Here is a 26,072-nt window from a genome sequence, read left to right as displayed (position 1 = left end):
GAGGGTGTAGGAGGCCTGGTAGGGTGTGACAAAGGGTAATGTAACTGAGAGGAAGTTCTGAAACCCACATGAAGGCTGAGCATGATAGTGGGACAAGAGGAAAGTAAAAGGAAATAGAGGAAAGAACTAGCAGGCAAAGGGCATTTACAGAGATCTAAATACAGGTATATACATATGTAAATAAATTTATATATGAGGATGTGGAAATAGATCTATGTGCATATAGCAGATGGACATTGGGCCTCCACTCAAGTATTCCCTCAATGCAAGAATACTTTGTTCTATTAAACTGGCATTCCATAATGCTCACCATCCTGACATAATCGCTGAAGACAAAGCAGGTGCATAAGCAAATGTTGAAGAAAGCTGATGGTGCACGGCTATCAAAAGATATAGCATCTGGGGTCTTAAAGGTTTGAAGATAAACAAGCAGCCATCTACCTCTGAAGCAACAAAGCCCACATGGAAGAAGCACACCAGCCTGTGTAATCACGAGATGTCGAAGGGATCAGGTATCAGGCATCATCAGAACAAAAAAAATCTTATCATTGTGAATGAGGGGGAGTGCAGAGTGGAGACCCAAAGCCCATCTGTAGGCAACTGGACATCCCTGACAGAAGGGTCTCAGGGAGGAGACGAGCCAGTCAGGGTGCAGTGTAGCAACGATGAAACTTACAACTTTCCTCTAGTTCCTAAATGCTTCCCCCACCCACTATCATGATCCCAATTCTACCTTACAAATCTGGCTAAATCTGGCTAGACCAGAGGATGTACACTGGTACAGATAGGAACTGGAAACACAGGGAATCCAGGGCAAATGATCCCTTCTGGGCCAGTGGTGAGAGTGGCGATACCAGGAGGGTGGAGGGAGGATGGGGTGGAAAGGGGGAACTGACTACAAGGATCTACATATAAGCTCCTTCCCGGGGGACGGACAACAGAAAAGTGGGTGAAGGGACACGTTGGACTGCTGAGACCACTTCTAACCATGGGCCTTGACAAAGTCAGTACATGGAGGAGGAGCATTCAAAGGAGGCTCTACAAAGGAAAGTCTCTTCCATGAACCCTTTGAAATTATTGCCCTGATATCATTATTGATCATTGTAGCTGCTCTCTTTTTCTTGATAATCTTGATCACTTCCCCTTTTAGGAAACAACTGATGTCAACTGAGGAATATTCCCCAGAAGTTGAGGTTACTCCCCCTTCTATGGCTTTGAAAGATCCATGTCCTGACTGCGTGCAAAGTGTATTGTATAAATAACACTAGAAACTGGAAGCCAGAAACCCCTCTTAAGGAATTTATGTTAGATCTTGAGCAGGCTGAGCTATTTTAACCAAAACCCACGGAAATCCCAGAGACTCGTTTGGAAGCTTTTGTGCAAGACCCTAAAAAAGTTTATCATCCTCTTCCCACGGTTTTCCCCCTCCTTATATTGGTTACCGCATAGGGGGTAGAATATGGTACCCCCTCCAGGAAATAACCCAAAGGGAAATAGAATTCCTGACCCTGATTTACCTTATACGAGGGCTTATAATGAAAATGGCATAAGAATAGTTAACAGTAGTTAATAGTAATAGTAGTTTAAGTTTTATGGAACGGTTAGCAAGAGGAGGGCCTCCGTGATGTTTGAAGTCCACTGAAGCAAAGCTACCTATTGTGAGGCAACTCATACCTTGGTACAGAAAAGACTTTTAGGAGTTTAATTTAAGGGAACTTAGTGGTAAAGAAAGAACAATAAATGAAAGCCTTAGAGGAACAGCCCAAGAAGGAACAGAAAGAACAGCCAAAGCCTGTCAAGTAATTTTTGATAATGAAATATGTTAATGCTTTATTGATTTCATAGTTAGAACAATGCGCCCTAGTTGGATGAAGTGTGCTCAGTTATTGTTAGAAGGTTTATGTCTATCACCCTTGTAGTTGAGAAAGTTTTAGTTTCAAGATGTACTAATTTTTAACCAAGAATCATGATGTGATTGATGTAACTTGTTACGGTCTTGTGACCTGAAAATTTCCTGATGTATGATCTCAGGCCATAAGCTTTAAGCCAAGAAAAAGAATATATAAGTTGAAGCCTTGCATGAATAAAACTGGAACAGTCACCGCAACCTTTGAGCTGTGTGGTTTCCGGCCCCGCCTCACCAACACCATGACCCAGCTTGAGGGACCCCTGGACCTTGATGCATTGGACAGTGTAAGATATGACAAAATAATAATTTATAAATTATCAAGGGTTCATGAGGGAGAGTGGTTGGGGATGGGAGGGGTAAAAAGAGGGCTCAAGTAGAAAGAAAATGCTTTGAAAATGATGATGGCAGCATATGTGCCAATGTGCCTGACACAATGGATGATTGTATATGGATTGTGATAAGAGATTAAGAGCCACCAATAAAAGTAAAAAGACAAAAATTAAACTTATTTCTGCTTTAAAGGACACCATCAAGATAGTAAAAAGGGGGGACACTATAAATCATATATCTAATAATAGCGTTGTATCCAGATCATCTAAGGAACTTCTATAAATTAATAAAAGGGTAAATAACCCAATCTAAAAATGAACAGAGGAACATTCCTTCCACCACCCTCTGCAAACCTAAACTTGATCCTGTTGCCCAATGGTCTAGTGATACATTCACGGTGGCTCTCAGCAATGCTGATGTACATAAGCAGATTAAGTATATAATGAAAATTTCAGCATCGAGAAAAGTTTTCTTGTGCAAACTCAAAAAACTGAGACTAAGGGTCCTTCTGTGCCCAATTATATGAATGGCCAGCAGAGGAGTATCTTCTTTTCATTGCTGGCTGCTCGAGTGTCCTCTGCCATCAGGAAGGACACTAACTATCCGGAACAGGAAGTCCATAACCAACCACTTCAGCAAAAACAAATGGTCATTGATGTCCGTCACCCTGGGAAAGCGACAGTGCCTAAGAGAGACGTTCGTGAAACGCTAACCAAAAGGTACAAGACCACGCCAGGTGTCATTTTTGTCTCTGGATTTAGAACCCATTTGGGTGGGGGCAAGACTCCTGGCTTCAGCACGATTGAGGAGTCTTTGGACGATGCCAAGAAAAAATGAACCCAAACAAAGACTTGCAAGACGGGGCCTGTAAGAGAAGCAAAAGGCCTCAAGAAAACACGCAGGAACAGAAGGAAGACGGTCGGGGGACTGCACAGGCCAACGTGGGTGCTGGCAAAAGAACGAAGGAAGCTTCTACAGTGACTTCATCTGCAAGGGTTATGTGGATTTTTCACCAGAGAATGAATAAGCTATAGCATTAAAACAACATCAAAAAACTGAAGTCTATAGAGTACACTGACAGGAGAGGAATAGAATGTACAGCAGAAGAAAATCTGCCTGTCCAATATGACGAATCAAGTCGGACTCAATAGGTCTCATAACAAGAGAACATTATCTCAGGTTTACTGAAGGACGCAAAACAGAGACTGCGAGAGTGGTGCAGGACTGGGCACTGGATTTAGAGCCGCCTTGATGGCACTTAATAGCAAGAGTGAAAGGGGTTCTTTCAAACACTGTTAATTTGAGATTTTCACTTCAAGGCCAAAATGGTGTTTCCCTTATGCAGCTCAATTAGACTTCCGGGCAAGATGGCAACCAGGCAGCACACACTGCAGAGATTCTGTGGAGAACAACGCAGAGAAGCCACTGAGAGGCACACTCTACACTTCCAGTCCACAGGAGTTTCAGCAGAAATATAAGTAGACACAGATCCACTGAAATTAGAGAGCAGCAATGTCTATCGATTAGAATCCCTTTGGTCATCTCCCCATGGCATTAGGCTGGCTGAGTGCAGATTCTCAGGACTGCAGATCAAGGAGCTAGCTGGGGGAGGGGGGTTAGAGGGGGCAGGGGCAGTGATAGAGCTGCAGGGATGTAATAATAAGGGCCTGGCCCACAGTGGATAAAAATATAAACAGCTTTGACGCTCTATCCTGGCCAAAAGAGCCCCACTGGGTAACCCAGAGCCCTGGCTGCCCAATGGCAGGGACAACACAGCCTATCTAGGTGCATGGGGGGGTCAAGAGGGCAGCCCAGAGCTGGCCTAAGTGGAGAACACAAGCACAGGGAAATCCAGCCCCTCTGGGCAAGTCTAATCCCCTTCCCTGAGCTATTGCTTGTCACAGCCCCTGATCCCAAGACACCCAAAAAAGCCTTAGACTGGTAGGTAGCTGGATTTAGGGACAGGGGTTGTCCGCCCATGCCTGCACAGGGTCCCATAAAGGAGGTTGGAAAGAAATCAGGCAGCCGTCAGATGCCTATAAAGACCCCACACTGAGCATGCTATTCTCAAGGCCCTGTTTGTTCTTCTGGCAGTCCATGGTACTTTCAATGTTTTTCACCAGCTCCATAATTCAAATGCATCGATTTTTCTTTGGCTTCCCTTTTTCCATGTCCAACTTTCACATGTAGATGAGGCGATTGAAAATGCCATGGCTTGGATCAGGTTCATCTTAGTCCTCAAAGTAACATTCTTGCTTTTCAGCACTTTACAAAGGTCTTGTGGAGATTTACTCAATATAATACATCCTTTAGTGTCTTAAATGCTGCTCCCATGAACACTGATTGTGGATACAAACAAGACAAAGTCCTTGACAACGTCAATCTTTCTGTTTGCCATGAGGTTGCCTACTGGTGCAGTTGTACGGATTTTGGTTTTCTTTATCAGGAGTTGTAATCTGAAGGCTTCATCAACAAGTGCTTCAAGTCCTTCTCACATACAACAAGCAAGTTTGTGTCATCTACATGTCGCAGGTTGTAAATAAACCTTTCTCCAATCCTGATTCTGCATTCTTCTTTATACAAAACAGTTTCTCTGATGATTTGCTAAGCATACAGATTGAATACATTTGGTGAGAGGATACAATCCACCTTTTCACACACCTTTGCTGATTTTAAATCAATGTAGTATTCCCTTGTTCTGTCCCAATAAATGCCTCTTGATTATGAACAAAATGAAATGCTCCGGGATTCCCATCGTTTGTTATGGTCCACACAGTCAAATGCTATAGTATAGTCAATAAAACACAAGTAAGTATCTTTCTGGTATTCTCTGCTTTTAGCCAAGATTCATCTGACGTCAGCAAAGTTATTTCTTGTTCAATGTTGTCTTATGAATCTGCCTGAATCCCTGGCAGCTCCCTGTCAATAGCTGCGACCATTGTTGGATCATATTCAATAAAATTTTACTTGCATCTGATATTATTTTATAATTTGAATATTCTGTTCCTTTTCTTTGGAAGGGGTACAAATAAAGTTTTCTTCCAATCACTTGGGATTTTGAGAACATATCAAGAACAGATTCTGTACATTGAACACTACTGATAGCAGACCTGATAAGCTGTGGAATGACATCAAGAACATCATCCATGAAGAAAGTAAAAGGTCATTAAGGTAGTCCGAGTGGAGCTAGCGAGCCGAGTGGTTGTGTGAACACGTCTCCGAGACCGGTAGCGCTTGCAGCATGGCTGACCAACTGACTGAAGAGCAAATTGCAGAATTCAAGGAAGCTTTCTCACTATTTGACAAGGATGGTGACGGAACTATAACCACAAAGGAACTGGGGACTGTCATGAGGTCTCTGGGGCAGAATCCCACAGAAGCAGAGTTACAAGACATGATTAATGAAGTAGATGCTGATGGTAATGGCACAATTGACTTCCCGGAATTTCTGACAATGATGGCAAGAAAAATGAAGGACACAGACAGTGAAGAAGAAATCAGAGAAGCATTCCGTGTGTTCGATAAGGATGGCAATGGCTACATTAGTGCAGCAGAACTTCGTCACGTGATGACAAACCTTGGAGAGAAGTTAACAGACGAAGAGGTTGATGAAATGATCAGGGAAGCAGATATTGATGGGGATGGTCAAGTAAACTATGAAGAGTTTGTACAAATGATGACAGCAAAGTGAAGACATTGTATAGAATGTGTTAAATTTCTTGTACAAAATTGTTTATTTGCCTTTTCTTTGTTTGTAACTTATCTGTAAACGGTTTCCCCCAACTGTCAAAAGAATATGCATGTATAGTAATTAGGACTTCATTCCTCCATGTTCTCTTCCCTTATCTTACTGTCATTGTCCTGAAACCTTATTTTAGAAAATTGATCAAGTAACATGTTGCATGTGGCTTACTCTGGATATATCTAAGCCCTTCTGCACATCTAAACTTAGATGGAGTTGGTCAAACGAGGGAACATCTGGTTAGGCCTTTTTTTCAGTAGTTTTCTTTAGGAATCGTCAGCATGTGGTTGTTGAAGTGTGGAGCTGTAACTCTGCGTGGACTAAGGACAGTCAACAATATGTACTTAAAGTTGCACTATTGCAAAACGGGTGTATTATCCAGGTACTCGTACACTATTTTTTTGTACTGCTGGTCCTGTACCAGAAACCTTTTCTTTTATGGTTACTTGCTTTTTAAACTTTGTTTAGCCACTTAAAGAAAATCTGCTTATGGCACAATTTGCCTCAAATCCATTCCAAGTTGTATATTTGTTTTCCAATAAAAAAATTACAATTAAAAAAAAAATAAAAGGTCATTAAGAAGACAGGCAAGAAAAGATCAGTGTGGCTGTCAGTAGAGACTCTGAAACTTGATGTTAATCATAGATTATCTAAGGCACATGGAAGAATGATTTTAAAAAGAGTTAAATAGAACATTTCAAAGGGCAGCATGAGAATACAAATTTAAATTTTAAATTGAAATGTGTAAAGACCTAGAGTTAGAAAACCAAAAAGGAAGAACATGCCTAGCATATCCTAAATTGAAAGAACTCAAGTTGCAATATCAAAAAATTCTATGGGCAGAATATTGAAATATTGAATGATGCAGGGAGCATCACAAACAGATAGAGAGGCTTCACTACTGTATAGACTCGTGGATAAGCTGAGTTTTTCAGCACCTTTTTAATGCAGTTTTGTGGTAAAATTAGGTGCCTTGGCTGATATTCGGGTCAGCTTACTCGAGTATATATGGTAATTAACATTCCATCATATCAAGAGGTAGCACATGACCAAGAACCAATGGTGCTACAGGAGGAAGTCCAAGCTGTACATAAGGTATTAGACAAAAATAAGGCTCCAGGAATTGATGGAACATCAACTGAAATGTTTCAACAAGCTGGAAGACAGCTACTTGGCCAACTGACTGGACAATATCCATATTTGTACCATTGCAAAGAAGGCCTATAGCCTATTGAAATTCAAAAATTTTAAAACAGCCTATTGAAATTCAAAATTTTTAAAGAACATGCTAAAAATTTCCACTGGGAACATTTAAATTATGAATCTTTTAAAAAGTAAAACACCCAAGTCAATCCTAACTCATGGCAAAGCCCATAAAAGCAGGACTTCCCCTAGGCTTTTGGAGACTGTAAATCTTCACAGAAGCAGACCACTTCACCTTTCCCCAAGGAGAAGCTGGTGGGTTTGAAATACTGAACTTTTGGTTAGCAATCCAGTGCTTACTCTATAGTGTCACCAGGACTCCTTTACCTACTACCAAATAATCAAAAGCAATCAAAATGAAATTGGGGCTGTCAGCAGGATCATAAATTAAAGCCAGAATAAACCACATTAATTTCTTACCTATACTTTCTCTCAAGTTCAACCAACATGGTGAGCAAACTTGTATGGAGTTCTATGCTAGATAATTTCAGATGCTGTTAGGTGCTATGGTCCTGCACCGTCTTCCCAATGGATCCCAAGCCTGAGCCCACTGATGCAGTCACTGGGGCAGTCCATCTCATCGAGGGCCTCCTCCTTTTTGCCATCCCTCCACTTTACCAAAAATGATGTCCTTCTCCAGGGACCGATCTCTCCTGACATTATGTCCAAAGTATGTAAGGCAAAGTCTTGCCATTTGCCTTTAAGAAGCACTGTGGCCTTACTTCTTGCAATACAGGTCAGTTTGTCCTTTTAGCAGCCCACGGTACTTTCAATATTCTTTGCCAGCAGCATAATTCAAATACATCGATTGTTCTACGGTTTTCATTATTCAATGTCTAGCTTTCACATGCAATTTCATATGTACATATATAACTCCACTCCCTTCCAAAAAGTAAATGTATATTTAATAAACAATTTTATTTTTTTTTACCTAAATTATTGACACCTCCCCAGTCCCTCATAAACTCATATACTGAAAAATATTCAATTCTTGTCCTAAATCCCATGTCTTCATCTCCCAAGTATGCCTTTAATTCCAACAACTTTGTCTTCAAATGATTTTGTTATCCGAACATTCTAATCATGTACTCCTCATTCTTCAGTGTATATTGTACAAGATAAGGGTAGTCCTTTACAGCAGGGAAAGTGAAGAGGTACTAATAAGAAATCCACTTTGGAAACACTACCCTTAGAGAGTCTATCACTTGAAAGACTTAATTAGAGGAACAAGCAGCTTTTAAAAATTGCATATATCTTCCAGGGGTCAGCAATATCCTTCCTTCAGATTCATACATTAACATCTCAGTTGTGATAAATAAGACACCGATGATATGAATTATAGGTTAACATGAGACAGTGACATTCTGAAAATGGATGATGGCCATACTAGGAAGAGAAGGAAGCTGGGACAAAACCTGGTCTCATATTTGTCAGGGGCACTAGAAGAGAAATGTGGAGGATCCAAGGGTCTGCCGTTGTCCTTGCTAGCCTTCTTCCTCTAGCAACAGATCCCTCCTAGTGACAAGTCCAAAGCAATCAGGGGGACAATGCTCTATTATGATCCATTAGGCGTTCACTGGGCAAATTTGGGAAGACTATCACTAGGTCTTTCTTCCTAGGCTATCTTGGTCTGGAACCTCCACAGAAACCTGTACACCATATGCGACCCTGTGGGTATTTCAAATACTGACAGCACAGTCTAACGAGCTGAGATGGGAACTGGGAGGCACACACAATTCTCTCTATTTTCAACCATTATATCATTATAATCTCCAGGTCTCTTGCTGTCCTCATCATACCATCTCATTTTACAGTCATTTCATGACTTAGGAGTTGATTCAATGCCTAGCGACCCTAAAGGGCAGAGTGGAACTGCCCCATAGAGTTTCCAAGGATGTAAATCTTTTTTAAAAAAATCATTTTACTGGGGGCTCTTACAACTCTTATTAACAATCCAGACATCAATTGTATCCAGCACATTTGTACATATGTCGCGATCATCATTTTAAAAACATTTTCTTTCTATTTGAACCCTTGGTATTAGCTCTTTTTTTTGCCTTCCCACCCCTATGAACCCTCGATAAATTATAAATTATTGTTTTCATATCTTACACAATCTGCTGTCTCATATCGCCCATGTTTCTGTTATTCATCCCCCTCCAGCAGGATGAGGCAGGGGTTAATATGTCATCCTTGTGATCAGGTTCCCCTTGCTCCCCCTTCTCCCCTTCCCCTATCGCTAATCCCACTACTGTTCCTGAGGAGTTTATCTGTCCTGGATTCCGTGTGTCGAGAGGCCTTATCTGTACCAGTGTACATACTCCGGGCCTAGCGGAGTTTCTAAGGTAGAACTGGAGTCATGATAGTGGGGTGAAGGAAGCACTAAAGAACTAGAAGAAAGTTGTATGTTGTGTCAGTGCTATACTACACCCTAGCTGACTTTCATGTGACCCTTCTGTGAGGGGATATCCAACTGTCTACAGATGGGTTTTAGGTCTATACCATGACCCCACTAGTTTGAATCAGTGTAATTGCTTTGGGTCTACTGATGCCTGATACCTGATCCTGTCGACACCTCATGATCACACATGCTGGTGTGCTTCTTCCATGTGGGCTTTGGTGCTTCCCTCCTAGATGGCTGCTTGTTTAACTTCAAGCCTTTAAAACCTCAGATACTGTATCTTGTAATACCTGGGCACCATCAGCTTTTTCACAATATTTGCTTACGCACCCATTTTTTTCTTCTTACTTTTATTGAGGGCTCTTACATCTCCTTATCACAATCCATACATTCATCCAAATGTGTCAAGCACATTTGTACATATGCCGCCATCATCATTTTCACAGCATTCTCTTCCCACTTGAGCCCCTGATATCAACTCCCCATTTCTTCCCCCTCCTTCCCCAACCTGCCCTACCTCACGAACCCTTGATAAGTTACAGATTATTATTTTCATCTCTTACATTGTCCTCCATTGCCCCTCACTCACTTTCTGTTATTCGTCCTCCTGGCAGGGGGTTCTAATTGATCCTTGTGATCAATTCCCCTTTACCCCCCTCCCCTAATTCTCCTGGTATCTCTACTCTCCTTGTTGGCCCTGCGGGGTTTATCTATTCTGGATTCCCTGTGTTGTTGGCTCTTATCTGTAGCAGTGCACATGTTCTGGTCTAATCCGATTTGTAAGGTAGAATTGAGGTCATGATAGTGGGGGGAAAGCAAGCACCAAAGAACTAGAGGAAAGTTGTGTGTTTCATTGGTGCTACACTGCACCCTGACTGGCTCATCTCTTCCCTGTGATCCCTCTGTGAAAGAATGCCCAACTGTCTACAGATGGGCTTTGGGTCTTCACTCCATGCGCCTCTCCCCCCAGTTCACATTGGGTATGATTTTGTTCTGAGTCTTAGATGCCTGGTACCTGATTCCATCAACACCTCATGATCACACAGGCTGGTGTGCTTCAACATGGGCTTTGCTGCTTCTAAGCTAGATGGTCAAGCCATTAAGACCCCAGACACTATATCTTTTGATAGCAGGGAACCATCCGCTTTCTTCACCACATTTGCTTATGCACCCATATTTTCTTCTGTGATCACTTTAGGAAAGTGAGTGTCACAGAGAGCCAGTTTATTAGAACAGTGTCCTCTCACTGAAGGCGTACTTGAGTAGAGGCCTGATGTCCATCTGCTTTCCTAGTACTTAACATATAAATGTACATAGGTCTATACCCCTATCACTATATATATTTACATATGCATATGCCTATATTTAAACCTCTATAAATGTCTTTTGCCTCCTAGTTCTTTCCTCTATTTCCTTTTACTTTCCTGCCTTCTTAACATCATGTTCAGCCTTACTTTGGGTTTCAGTAATTCCTCTCAGCTACATTGCCCTTGATCAAACCCCACCAAGAATTTCACGCCCTCCTTGCCATCAATTTTAGATCTCTTGTTGTTCCCTTGTCTCTGGGTTTGTTGGCTTCCCCCTCTCCACTGTCCCCTGGAACCACCAGTCTGCTGTTTTCTCCTTGGGATTGTTTATCTTGCCTAGCTTATAAAATGAAGAGAAGGGGGGGTGCTATAAATAGTTGCAGGTCTATCTGCTGATCCTTATATATGTTTTCAGATCCAGTCTGATGAGGTGCCAAGACCTGCCCTCCACATCTGATGCTTAATTTCGGGATTCCTTGGGGACTTAGTTGCTTTGCTCCCCCTGCTCCTCTGCTGTGCTCCCTTCGTGTTTCACCCAGTTGGGTGGGGGTGCGGGTGGTCAGACCAGGCACAGTTTCCGTACTTTGTGTCCAGTGCTGTCCCCTGCAGCGCTATGGATCAGTGAAGGGAGGATGCAAATTTTTATGAAAGCAGATTGCCACATCTTTCCCTTGCAGAGTAGGTAGTGGGTTCAAATTTCCAACCTTCAGGATAGTAGCCACGTATTGCAAACACTGCACTGCACCACCATTTACTCTCCTGTCTAGGTGTCAATCACTGACCTAAGAGCATTAACTTTTTCATTCATTGACCAATAGGATAAAAGGGAAACAGAAGGTCTAGCTTTAAAATTTAGGTAGAGAAAAAGGATAAAGTATTATGAGCCAAGTCCTTAGATTTCCAAGTGCAGAAGAAAGCAAATCATGTCGCAAACCACACACACAGAAACAGAAAATAAAAAATTGATCAAGGACTTAAATGTGAAAACTAAACCCATAAAATTACTAAAAGAAAAAGGAAGGGGGAGCAACACAATCTTAATAATGATTTGTCAGATATAACCCCCCAAAATAATGAAAATAGAAAGTCAAAATAAAGAAATATGGCCTCATAAAAATTAAAATATTTTTCAACAGTGGATTTTATTTTAAAAATGAAAAGATGACCTACAGATTGGTAGAAGATTCTGGGGAGATAATATATTGGATAAGTGTTCATAAAATATAAGATAATTCTACAACGTAACAACAAAAAGATAATAATTCAATCAAAAATTGGGCAAAGGACTTGAACAGACATCAAAGAGAATATTCGAATGATTAAATTGTGTGATATGTGAAGTATATGTCCATAAAATTATTTTTTAAAAAAGAAAGTATTCAGTGGGAACTACATAGGAAATAAGCCTCAGATGAACTCCCTGTGTTCACAATTGAGGGAGGGGAGGGAAGTGGTTACTAAACAGAGTGCCTTGGGGAGACAAGTACAGAAGATCAAAGGAGAAATCTAACTTAACAGTTAGCACTTTGTCAGCTGATCCCTCCTCTGATGCACGCTGGACTTGATCTGGTTTTCAACATTTCCTGTATTTTTTGTTTTGTTTTTGTTGTTCATTAGAATGTATCTCAGAGGCGCTAAGCCACTGGAGGTCATCCTCTTGAAGTTGTGCTGTTATGTTTTCCTGGTTTTGGAACATGAAACCCAGGGACAGCTTGTAGAATACGGGTTTCAAAGAGTTCAGGGGAAAAGGAATGTTTAAAAACTGACTGGGAGCAACTGTACAATTTTGCTTGACATGAATGAACTATGAAATGATATATGTATTAACTCCTAATTAATGATAATTTTTTACAAGGAAGATATTCAAATGGCTAACAAGCACATAAATAGATGCTCTATGTTATAAGCCATTGTTTCTTGTAGCTCAAATCAAAACCACACTATGATACTAATTCGACCTTATTAGACAGGCAATGATACAAAAAATAGAAATCAACAGGGGTTGATGAGAGGGTTATAAAGGAACCAGAACCCTCATCCATTGCTGGAAGAAATGTCAAATGGCACGGCCACTGTGGAAAAATTAGTTCCTCAAAGGATGAACTCATACATGCCAATGATCCTGATAGTAACACAGGACTGGCCAACATTTCACTCTGCTACATATAAGGTCTTCATGGCTGGGGGTGGCTCAGCAGGGACTACCAACAACAAGCCTCACTAAAACTCTCTCAGCATTTTTACTAATGCTATCCCTCCTTAAAGAGACAAACAAAACATGTTATCTTTATAGCCATCTAAAATTCTATCAGTTGTTTTAAATTAACTCACTTGCTTCTCTTATAAAATATATTTTAATGACTAGTAAGTCAGGGTTCTCGAGCTCTGTTCTCATTTTTACTACTAAAACCATGTGGTCTTCAGTAAGTCCTTTACTCTTTCTGATTTTAGCTATGAAAAAGAAGGTATAAAAGCTTTTATTATTATAATTCCTTCCAATTATAATAATATACAACTCCTTTTCCTGATTTTATAAAAAGCTCAGAATTACAAGTTAGTTATAACATCTGCTTGATTTTGTGTGTGTGTTACCTCAGTCTCTTGGTGCGCACTCACCCTCAGGCGTAACGGAGACGCTGGTTGGAACAGGAAGCCTACGGGAGGTGAGATTCTTACTCGGATCCTATTTCTTACATGCCTTATCTCCTTTATGAAATTACAAATTTCTTTGTATCTAGAAACATCTGTTTTGAACAATTTTTTTTCAAATAAAAGTTGTTAATAATATTATTAAATAAGAAAGGTTTGCCATATTTGCCACATTGAATATCATATTGTTTTCTAAGTGATTTGCTCATTCTACCCCCCTCTAATTGGAATATAATTTTTTTATCGTAAATAAGTTTCTTGAATTACTTATACTACAGTCAGGCCTATATATATGTGACTTTGAGAGGAGGAGGGAGCCTGTTGAAAGGATATTAACAAATCTTTAAATATCGTATGCACTTGCTCCTCTCTAAGAGTAGGAACCAGTTGGGCAGCCCAGGAACAGAAAGCATACAACCACAGCCACCAAATGGGGTGCTGGTATCAGGGGCTCAAGTGGGAAGAGGATGCTTTGAAAACAATGATGGAGGCATATGTGCAAGTGTATTGACACACTAGATGAATGTATGGATTGTCATAAAAGATGTAAGAGTCCCCAATTAACAGTATTAAAAAAAAATCCAAACCATAGGAACCACATCTTTCCGCACCCCTGCTACCACCACCAACATCTCAAAGGAAAACGTCCAAAGGGAAGTAAGTAGGGCAGAGAGAAAAGAGAGCACAGAGATGTAACCACACCAAAAAGACGCACTCAGAATACTCAGCCTCATTTCAAGAGCATATACAAATAACTTGGGGCTTGTCTATTATCACATGTTGGTGAACTATTATTATTGATAATTACAGTGGCCCCTCAAGGACCCCTGCAGATAGCAAAATTCACAAATACACAAGTTCCTTATAGAAAATGGCATAGTATTTGCATGTAACCTGTATACTTCCTGTATATGTTAAATAATCTGAAGACCAATTATAATACCTAAGACAATATAAATACTATGTAAATAGTACTTTACCCTCCCTCTTAGCTTTTGAAGAATTAGTTTGACAAATATTTTGACCCAAAATTACTTTGACCCAATAATTTCCATGCATGATTTGTTGATTCTACAGATCTAAATCAGCAGGTGCTGCATCAGCAGGTATAGGTGGTTGACTACAATTTCAGGATAGTTAACTGTAATTTTGGAGTAGTTTACACAGTTTCCCCATTATCATACCTCTGAAATACAAGCAATTTCAAAACAATTGGCATATATTCTTGGTCAAATTATTACATATTATTATTGATTGTCACATATAGAAGATAAATATTAATAATTAAATTACTAAGGCAAAAACAAATACCAACAGCTCTCACCTCCACAGTTTCATGATTCTTACCTGTTCACTCTTCTAGGACACTTGTCTGGTTTAATATCCACCTCATAGAGGTAGACATCAATCTTTGGGATTTCAACTTGAAAACAGTTAGCCAGTAGTTTAATGGGTTTGCCCATGGTGCCATACCCGGGTCGTCTGGGCACCATGAGTAGGGGCTGGGCCCCAACGGGTCCTGCCAGGGAAGGGAGGGAAAAAAAAGTAACATCATTATAAACCTCATTTGAAACCAGACAATGTTAAAATTATATACACAGTTCAAGTCTAGTGCTAAAAGATAACATCATTCTTAACATTTCAGCTTCCTTTACCTTAATTTCCTTTCTTCTTTAAAAAACAAACAAACAAAACCAACTTTCTATCTCTTTCCAGTAAGGAAATAATGAGCAAAAATGAGTGAAATAAAAACAATATAAAAGATCAATATACAATAAAAGGATTATATGTAAGAATTCATTTCTTCAGAGAAAAATCTACAGATACACAAACGTATGCAAAATCTAGAAAGTTATTTAATAAAATTAAATTAACAATTAAAATATTTCCACACATATAAAAATAAATCCCAGGTCTAAATAGTTACTAAGGTTATAACTAACAGCTATTTTAAAAGAAAATATAGCAAACAAAGAGGGAAGGGGAGTGGAACACATTCTGGCCCACCAAGCCCAGAGGACTATATTCCTGCTCAGAGCAGCCAATGCACAGAGAGGACCATAGGGCCAGCCCCACCACAAGATGCGATGTCCCTCACTAACCCATAGTGCTATGAGGGACAACAATGGAAGCACAGTGCAGGAATTGTGCCCAATCTGAGCCCACCACACTGGACGAAATGCTATGTGCGTGTAACAGAGCAGCAAGGGGAGGAAAGCAATGAAGTCCCCGGGGAATACCAAAAATAGACTTTGGGGTCAAGGCACGGCACCCCATCAAACTCAACCAAAAAACCTTCTAAAAGTCAACAAACAGACCTGGAACTATTTACAGGCTTTTCTTTTTATTTTATTTTTGTCGTTGGTTTTTTGTTGTTGTTGTTTTCTTTTCTTCTGTTTTGCTCTGTCTTGTTTTTGTGCTTATTATTATTATTTGTGCTTGTTTTGTGCTGCATGTCTATTTATATGGTAGGTGGGATAAACAATCTGGAAGAGAAAACAATGAGACTGACAGTTCCAGGGGGGACATGGGAGAGGGGCGGCAGGGAAAGGAAGTGGGTTTTAACAAACCCACTGAGGGAACTACAAGTGATCCAACATTGATGGCGAAGAGGGAGTAGGATGCCTAGTAGGGCTTGATCAAGGGCAATATAACCAAGAGGAATTACTGAAACCAAAATGAAGGTCAAATATGATAATGGGACAAGAGGAAAGTAAAAGGAAATAGAGGAATGAACTAGGAAGCAAAGGACATTTATAGAGGTTTAAATACAGTCATGTACACGAGTAAATATATTTATATATAAGAATAGGGAAATAGATCTATGTACATATATTTATATGTTAAGTATTAAAGTAGGAGACAGACATTGAGCCGCTACTCAAGTACTCCCTCACTGCAAACACTTTGTTCTAATAACGTGGCATACCGTGATGCTCACCTTCCCAACACTATTGCTGAAGACAAATGAATGCATAAGCAAAAGTAGTTAAGAAAGCTGATGGTGCCTGACTACCAAAAGATATAGCATCTGGAGTCTTAAAGGCTTGAAGGTAAACAAGCGGCCATCTAGCTGAGAAGCAGCAAAGTCCACTGTGAAGAAGCACACTAGCCTGTGTGATCATGAGGTGTCGATGGGAGCAGGTATCAGCATCAAAGACACAAAACAAAAACTCATATCAATATGAATGACAGTGGGTGCAGAGTGGAGATGAGCCAGTCAGGGTGCAGTAAAGCACCGATGAAACATACAGCTTTCCTCTAGTTCTTTCCTCTAGTTCCTCTACCCCCCACTATCATGACCCCAATTCTACCTTATAAACCCAGCTAGACCTGAGCATGTACACAGATGCAGATAAGGGCTGGAAACACAGGGAATCCAGGACAGATAAACCCCTCAAGACCAATAATGAAAGTACTCGGAGGGGAAAGGGAAGGTGTGGGGAGAAAGGGGAAACTGATCACAATGATCAACATATAACCCCCTCCCCGGGGGAATGGACAACAGAAAAGTGGACGAAGGGAGACATCGGTCAGTGTAAAACATGAAAAAATGATAATAATTTAGAAATTATCAATGGTTCGTTAGGGAGGAAGGGTGGGGGAGGGAGGGGAAAATGAGGAGCTGATATCAAGGGCTTAAGTAAAAAGAAAATGTTTTGAAAATGATGATGGCAACAGATGTAGAAATATGTTTGTCACAATGTATGTGTGTATGGATTGTGATAAGAGCTGTACAAGCCCCCAATAATATATATATGAATAAAATCAAACATATAGAAATACATTGAACAAGAAAAAGTAAACATACTCCAATTCAAAACTGTGCAATAAAATGTGAAAAGGACATTAGGAAACTGTTCTGGAATTCCCATTCTTCTCAAGGCTCTCTATAGTTTGCTCCTGTCTACACAATCAAATGTCTTTGCATAGTCAAAAAAACCCACACAAGTAAACATCTTTCTGGTACTCTCTGCTTTCAAAATCCATCTGACATCAGCAACGAGATCCCTTGTTCCATGTCCTCTTCTGAATTCAGTCTGAATTTCTGGCAGCTCTCTGAATCTACTGCTGCGATCATTGTTGGATGCTAAATCAGCTATGTGATATTAATGACATTAATGTGATATTAATGACATTGTTGTATGATTTGAGCGTTCTGTTGGGTCACCTGTCTTTGGAATGGGTTCAAATATACATCTCTTCCAGTCAGCTGGCCAAGTAGCTGCCTTTCAAATTCCTTGGCGTAGATAATTGCGTGCCTCAAGTGCTTCTTTGGTCACCTTGTTGAACCATTTCCATTGGTCTGCCATCAGTTCTTGGACTCTTGTTTCTGGCTAATGCCTTCAGCGCAGCAGGAACTCTTCCTTCAATACCACTGGTTCTAGTTCGTATGCGCCCTCCTGAAATGGTTGAATGCCAACCAGGTCTCTTTGGTGCAGTGACTCTGTATCCTTTTTCATCTTCTTTTGATGTTTCCTGCATCATTCAATATTTTGCATACAATCTTTCAATACCAAGGACTAAATTTTTTCTTGACTTCTTTCAAATTAGGATTTGCTGAATGAGTTTTTCTTTTAGGTTTTTTTTAACCAAATCTACAAATATAATGCAGTTCCAAACTAGATCCCAGAATCATTTTTTCCCCAGAATCATTTTTAATGAGATGGAAAAACTAATGACTAATTTTATATGAAAAGGAAAGAGATAAAGCAAAGCATTACTAAACCTCCTAAAGAATAATAAAGCAGGAGGCTTCTCACTTCTCAACCTGGAAACATGCTACACAGCCACGGTAGTCAGAAAGAGCCTGGGACTAGTACAGAAACAGATACGAAGACCAATGGAACGGCATAAAGAACCAGAACGAAATCCCTCCATCTACAGAACACTGGTCTTTTTTTTGTGACAAAGGACTCGAATGGATTCAGTAAGGAAGAGATCGTCTCTTTAATAAATGGTGCTAGCAAAACTGGATTTCCATTTGCAGAGAATAAAATGGGACTCACGGCACAATGAAGGCCTAAAATGTAAATCCTAGAATGACAAAAAGTCAATGAAAAAATAGGGACAAACATGGGGATTCAAATACACGGTCTAAACATACTACCAAGCAAAGTGAAAAACAGACACACAGTAGAAGATAACATAGGTGACAGGAACTACCTAAAAATAAGATACTTGGGAGGTCCTCCTCAAAAAAAGTCAGAAAAAAAGCTGCACCTAGCATTAGGCATTTCCCCGCTAGGTGAGCGTCAAGCAACTCACTTTGAGTTACTGCGCCTGGTGGCGTGGGTTCTTCGGTCACAGTGAAGCTTTTCATCAAGCAGCTTTGCTCAGACCTCATTTTTGTGACGGCCAATTTAAAGAATAACAAACAGCTGTGAGATTTTGTTTCCTGCTTGGGAAAATGCCACAGAAACTGTTGTGACGTTAAGCACAGCGTACAAGGACAGCAGTACTGGAAAAACTCAAGTGTACAAGTTGTTTTTTGGATTTCAAAAAAGGTGAAATATCGATTGATGACAAACCTCCTTCTGGAGGTCTGCCAACTTCCTGAATGGACAAATGTTCACTCACAGTGCATTTGGAGTTGGTTCCACCAGGGCAGACTGTTAATCTACTTAGTGGTGCTGAAACGATTGAGCAATAGTGTGTAACACAAAAGGTCTGATTTGTGGCAGACTGGGAACTGAGTTTGCCACCCCACAACCATGAACGTACTCATGCGGCCATCTCAGAGCACCAGCTATTGGCAAATCAGTATGCCCACACACCGCACCTGCCCTCGATTGGCGTGACTTCTTTTTGTTTCTGGGAATGAAGAGGGACAGGAAAGGAAAGCAATTTGACAGCATAGAAGAGGTGAAGAAAAAAACGAGGGAGGTGCTGGGGTCAGCCATCCAAACAGATGAGTTTGAAAAATGTTCCAAGAAAGTAATTGCAGATTTGACAAATGTATTAAGTGTAATGGAGAGAACTCTGAAGGTGATAAAGTTGCTTTGTTTTTAAAAATGTAAATATACAGCTTTGGAAAAAATTCTGGTTTTGGGGAGGGAGATTACCCCCTTGGTACGTGCATTGAAGGACTTCATCGAAAGGGTAAAAACAGAACCCACACACTGGAAAAACCTTTTGGCAACGGCTTATCAGGCACGTCACTAATCTCTAAAATCTACACAAAACATCAACACCTGAACAAGAAAAAGAACGATGTCGTTTGAAAATGGGCAGAGGACATACACAGTTCACTGAAGGAGATGTCCAGGTGGGCAACAGACATGAAATAATGCTCGAGATCACAAGCCATCTAAGAGACGCAAATCAAAACGATGGTGAGATACCTCCTCACACCAACATTGACAGCTCACAAAACAAAATCATAAATGCTGGAGATTCAGCGAGACTGGGGCCTCATGCGCTCCTGGCAGGGCTATAAACAGCACTGTCACTGTTGAAAGTGGTACAGGCGCCTCTGCACACAACTGGGAACAGAAACGTCATGTGACACAGCAAACCCTCGACATGGTATGACCCTACGTACATAAAGAACACAACATGCTGAGATGTACGTCCATTCACACTCATCACGTAGCGAGAAGATGAAAACAGTCTAAATGCCCATTGATGGAAGAATGGAAAAGTGAACTTTGGTTGGCACACATTTTGGAATATTGTACGTCGTTAAACAATGAAGGAACTGTTCAGGCTTTTGGTGTATGTGCTTGGCCGCGGAGCCAGTGGGGCACCACCACCATCGGTGGCATTATGACTGATGGCCCCAAGGTCAGAATCCCGTGTGGGAGGAAGGACAGGGCAGCGCCACGGAGCCTCGCTTGGCCACGGGCAGCGGGCATGCATGGGGACCAAGATCCAGTGCCAAGTGGGCCTCATCCCAGAAAACGGGGCGCCCCTCACCATCATGCACCGCACGTTGGCGGGGAGCCTGATGCTAAACCGTCCCTAGACCACCTGCTTCTGGTCGGGTTCTGTTCGTAGCAGAGCAGCTCCCTCCCTGCAATCGACACAAGGGTTTGTAAAAATGAAAGAATGAAGAAACCAGGAAACACTACATGCCATGATTAAGTTTGGAAGATATTATGCTGAGAAGTTAGCCAATCATAAAAGACACATGTTGTATGAGACCTTTAAACAAACAAACAAGATAGAAGTTTTCTATATCAAAGCAAACACACTTCCATAGTCACCAGAGATGGGAGAGGATGGAGGGTAGGGAAATAATAGACTTGGTCACGGTCGGTGAACTTTTGAGGCAGAAGAACCAATCCTGTCTCTCACAACTTAAAAATTATTCAAGAGCCATAAATAAATTTTTACAAACAAATGAAATCAGCACGATCTGAACAATATCCTTTAAATGAAACTATGACAGCGCTATTGTCATTGTCAAGTCCACTTCAAGGCCACATGTATGCACTGAAAGAGCTGCATATAGCTTGAGATCTGTGGTTAGGGGGTAGGCAGATGTTACTTTAGACGAATGGGGAAGATACAAGAAATACAAGATACAAGCGAGAGATCGGAGGGGATAAAGGAGGGGGGACAAAAAGCAAAGTCATTGGGAGGTTGAATAAGTTATTTAAGTTGTTAAATACAAAAATGATAGTCTGATATATAAATCCCCATCTAACTCACAAATAAAAGTTTAAGAAAAAGTTCACAGAAACATTTTTTTTCAAATTATATTCTCCACAAACTTTTGGAAGCTCCCTCATATATACTAAAATTCTACTCAGTTTTTAGAGAAAAACAAGGTCCTGATACAGGCTACAACATGCAGGAATCTCAAGACATTATCCTAAGAAAAATAAGACATTATACAAAAGCATATCAACAAATTTTGTACCATTTTACCTATATGAAGTGATACTGGATCATTAAGTAGAGACCAATGGTTACTAGGGGCAACAGACAAGGAGAGAGAAATGGAAACTCTTTCCATGGGAAGTAGTACATTTTTGTTTCATTGATATCAATTAAAAGCCATGTTATTCTGTGTTGCCTCATATGCATATGAAAGGTGTACGTTAAACAAGGAAGACCAAAGGACAGAGGCATTTGAATGATTGTGCTGGTGAACAATATTGAAAGTACCTTGAACTGCCAAAAGGACAAACAAATCTGTTTTGAAAGACGTACAACTAGAATTCTTCTTACAAGTGAGAATGGACAGCAGCGAAGTGGGTGAAGGGTTGGACGATGTAAGATATGACAAAATAAAAATAATTTATAAATTATCAAGGGTCATGAGGGGGGAGGGGAGAAGGAAGGGAAAATGAGGAGCTGATAACAAAGGCTCAAGTAGAAAGCAAATGTTTTGAGAATGATGAGGGAAACATGTCTGTAGGTGTGGATTGTGAAAAGAGTTGTACAAGCTCCCAATAAAATGATTCAATTAAAAAAAAGTGGACAGTTAGCAGGACAGACCGGTTCCTGAAAAGGACATCATGCTTGGTAAAGTAGAAAGGCACTGAAAAGAGAAAGAGTCTCCAGGAGATGGATGGACGCAGTGGCTACAACAATGGGCTCAAACATAACACTGTGAGGTTGGCACAGAGCATGCAGTGTTTTGTGCTGTTGTACACAATGCTGCTCTGACTCGGAACCAACTCGACAGCATTTAACAAGTCACACAATTCGACTGATGTACTTATGATCAATAAGCTATACACAAGAAAACAGGTATAGCAGAGAAATTGGAAAGCGTTTTATAGATAATGTTACAGCTACACTACAAGCCCCTGCCCAGAACAAAACAAAAACAGCTGCAGGTCTTGATAATACGTACGTACTACTAACACTTCATGGAATTAGTTTCTTTGGTTGAAAGCTCTCAGAGCATGGCTTCATCTGTCTATGTAGTCAATTAGCCTAATATTATCTTTTTTAAGACAAATTTTTATTGTGATTAAGTAGGAGTTCATTCCTGATGATCAATTTTGTATTAAAAATGCAAGCTACTTCTCAAAGCCCCCATAACTTACTCTATGCCCCCATCTTTGATTTCTCTTCTCCTTCTGGGTGGGTTACTATCGTCCCTTCTCCCAATTTAACACCTTGTCTACCATCTTCCTTTCCTCGCCCTCCCCTGCTAGGCAGCCTCCAACTCTGCTTCCTTCGTATGAAAGTCTCTGTCTTAGGATTTCTCCCTCTTCCCCCGACACACACACACACACACACACACACACACACACAAACACACACACACCTTTTATAACAGTAGTTTCATGCAGCATTTGTCCTTTTGGTATTGACTAATTCAACTCAGCATCATGCCCTTCTGGTCAATCCATGCCATGAGGTGTTTCAACATTTCATTGTTGTTTTTTTAGCAATACATAGTATTCCATTATGCGTCTGTACCAAAGTTTCTGTATCTATTCTGCTACTGATGGGATTTGAATTGTTTCTATCCTCTTGCTATTGTCAACAATGCTATGATGAATATAGGTGTGGACCTAATGTTATTTTTAGAATTTAATGTGCTACCTCCTAGTTCAGTGTGTAGTTTTGGGGGCAAAAAAAAGCTTGCCAATGACCATCCAAGATACAACTGTTCTCTATCCATTGGGAGCAACACGAGACCCAACAATCAAACAAAAAAAACAACAACAACTGGACTGAAGGGTTAATTGGTCCATGAATAACTACTTCCTCTACCATGAGACTAGAAGAAATTGAGAAGACTCAGGTACCATTAGCAAACATTTTTTTAATCAAAGACCCAATATATAGATTCTAACCAAAAGGAGGAAAATGTGGAACAGAAATTCAAATTCACATAGGAACCATACTTAAGTCCATTGAGACAGGGGTACCACCAGATCTGTTGCCTAGAAACAATCTTTAAAATCTGAATCATCATGCAAAAAAAAAAAGATATAAGTGTGTGTATGTATGTGTATATGTATATATGTATGTATATATATGTATATATATATCATATTAAATGAAGGGGGAAGTGCAGAGTGGAGACCCAAGGCCCAAGTGTCGACCAATGGAGATCCCCTCATAGAGGGGTTTAGGAGAGGAGATGGGTTAATTAGGGTGTGAGGTAGTATCGATGAAGAACACAGCTTTCCCCCGGATCCTGGATGCTTCCTCCCCCCAGCTACCATGATCCGAATTTTACCTTGCAGGGCTGGATAGGACAGAGGCTGTACACTGGTGCATATGAGGGTTGGAGGTACAGGGAATCCAGGGTGGATGATACCTTCAGGACCAAGGGTGTGAGGGACGATGCTGGGAGAGTGGAGGGTGAGTGGGTTGGAAAGGGGGAACTGATTACAAGGATCCACATGTGACCTCTTCCCTGGGAGAGGGACAGCAGAGAAGGGGGGAAGGGAGACTCCAGATAGGGCAAGATATGACAAAACAACGATGTATAAATTACCAAGGGCATATGAGGGAGGGGGGAATGGGGAGGGAGGAGGGGAAAAAAAAGAGGACCTGATGCAAGGGGCTTAAGTGGAGAGCAAATGCCTTGAGAATGATTGGGGCAGGGAATGTATGGATGTGCTTTATACAATTGATGTATGTATATGTATGGATTGTGGTAAGAGTTGTATGAGTCCCTAATAAAATGTAAAAGAAGAAAAGAGAAAAAAATGATTAGGGCAAAGACTGTACAGATGTGCTTTATACAATTGATGTATGTATATATATGAACTGTGAAAAGAATTGTATGAGCCCCAATAAATTGTTAAAATTAAAAAATATATTAAAAAAATCTGAATCAAACTATATCATAAAACCATTAAAAATTTTTATTGTAAATTGGGTGAATGCTAGTCCTAAGGATTTCAGAGCAAGTCTATTCTTTTTTTATAGCTTATTCTCTGTCTGGAAGCGCTGCTGAAACCTGCTCACCACTGATATAGATGCCAGAATCACAGCAAAATGCAAGGCACCACGGTACAAAAAACTGACAGATGAGTAGTAGGCATTTATGAGAGGTACCCCCACCAAAAACCAGAATCCCTCCCAAAGCTATATATTTAATTTTTTTCTACAAAACAACCCATCACCTTTAAAGAATTCTCCATTACACTGAATGCATTTGTCAAATCTGTGATTCCATTCTTGGAAACATTTTCCAAACTTATCTGTTTGCATGGCTGACAGCACCTCCCTTGTTTTTTTCTGCACATCTTCATCTTCAAATTACTGTCCTTTCGTGTCCCTCTTCATTGTTAGAAACAAAAAGAAGTTGTACAGAGCGAGTTCAGATGAGTAAGGTGTGTGGGGCAAGAGAGGCATACTGTTTTTGCCAAAAACTGGTGCACTGAGATGGCTGCGTGAACAGGTGCATTGTCGTATTGGCAAAACCAGACCCCCATCTGCCACAAATCAGGCCTTTTTTTGTTGTTGCACACTCTTATGCAATCTTTTCTGAACCTCTAAATAGAAAGCTTGATTAACAGTCTGACCTGGTGGAACCAACTGCAAACAAAATTTCACAGCCGCACAACTGTTTTCTAAAATCAGCCATTACAAAAAAAGAGGTTTGAGCAAAACTGCTTTTATGGAAAAATTCACTGTGTTCACAGAGAACATTCCTAGGAAATGCCACTGGGTGCAATAACTCAGAGCGAGTTGCCCGGTGCTCACTAGTAGGTAAAATGTGTACTACAGAAAGCTCTGCCCAGCGGATCTTTTGTCTAGCTTTTTTGGTGTGGAGTATTCCCTTGTATACTATGTTCCCAAAATGTAATACATTTTCCCCCCTCTAAAGAAATGAATCCACTACTTGTCTGTTAGCTTGTTGTACTATGGTGGCTTGTATGTTGCTATGATGCTGGAAGCTTTATCAAATATCAGCAAGGTCACACAAAGTCAAAAGATTTCAGCAGAGTTTCCAGATTAAGAAAAGACTGTGCATGAAGAGCATCAGCAATGGCACTGAATTACACGTGCAGAAGGGGTAGAATTGGAGAGTGTTTTTTTGTGTATATTTCTGGCACAATTAGAACAAAAATAATTACATGACATTGAGTACAGGAAAAAGAGTATGTTCTAGAATTGACTGTGGTGATAACTGTACAACTCTTCTTGCTAAGACTGAATTATTGTACGACATGTGAAGTGCTAATAAAGCATTTTTTTCCAAAAAGACTATGTAGAAGTCTACATAGTGATGTATGTATATGTATGGATTGTGATAAGAGTTGTATGAGCCCCTAATAAAATGTAAAAAAAAAATGATTAGGGCAAAGAATGTACAGATGTGCTTTATACAATTGATGTATGTATATGTATGGACTGTGATAAGAGTTGTATGAGCTCCTAATAAAATGTTAAAAAAAGAAAAAGAAGTCTACATAGGTTGTCCACTTCAGAGGGCTAAGACATTGAAAACCCTAGGTATGGCATCCAAACATTGTGAGTAACTAAAAACCTAGCTAATGCAAACAGAACATTGTCAGAGGAAGTGCCAGATGACTCAGTCAGGTCAGAAGGCACTCAAAATATGACTGCGGAAGAGCTGCCTTCTCAACTAGAATTGACCAT

General features: G+C 40.4%; 2 protein-coding genes across 2 annotated transcripts in view; one reads left to right on the top strand and one right to left on the bottom strand.

The window, feature by feature from the left end:
• The window catches only part of AGO3 (argonaute RISC catalytic component 3), a 151,589-nt gene that overhangs the window by 100,747 nt on the left and 24,770 nt on the right, over positions 1–26,072 (bottom strand). The window contains exon 2 of the mRNA XM_075553875.1: positions 14,889–15,060. Coding sequence (XP_075409990.1) covers positions 14,889–15,060 — 172 coding nt within the window. The remainder of the gene's footprint in view (positions 1–14,888; positions 15,061–26,072) is intronic.
• LOC142452621 (calmodulin-1) lies at positions 5,435–5,959 on the top strand. The gene has a single exon (XM_075553867.1). It carries the CDS (start codon positions 5,481–5,483, stop codon positions 5,928–5,930), a length of 450 nt encoding a protein of 149 aa, XP_075409982.1. The 5' UTR covers positions 5,435–5,480; the 3' UTR covers positions 5,931–5,959.

The sequence above is a fragment of the Tenrec ecaudatus genome, chromosome 1 (assembly GCF_050624435.1).
Source record: "Tenrec ecaudatus isolate mTenEca1 chromosome 1, mTenEca1.hap1, whole genome shotgun sequence".
In the NCBI taxonomy this organism is placed as follows: Eukaryota; Metazoa; Chordata; class Mammalia; order Afrosoricida; family Tenrecidae; genus Tenrec; species Tenrec ecaudatus.
The sequence above is the reverse complement of the archived record's forward strand: the minus strand, read 5'-3'. Positions and strand labels throughout refer to the sequence as shown.

Bases quoted from the DNA above. Each gene is read 5' to 3' on its own strand.
- LOC142452621 (XM_075553867.1), top strand. From the start codon at position 5,481: ATGGCTGACCAACTGACTGAAGAGCAAATTGCAGAATTCAAGGAAGCT.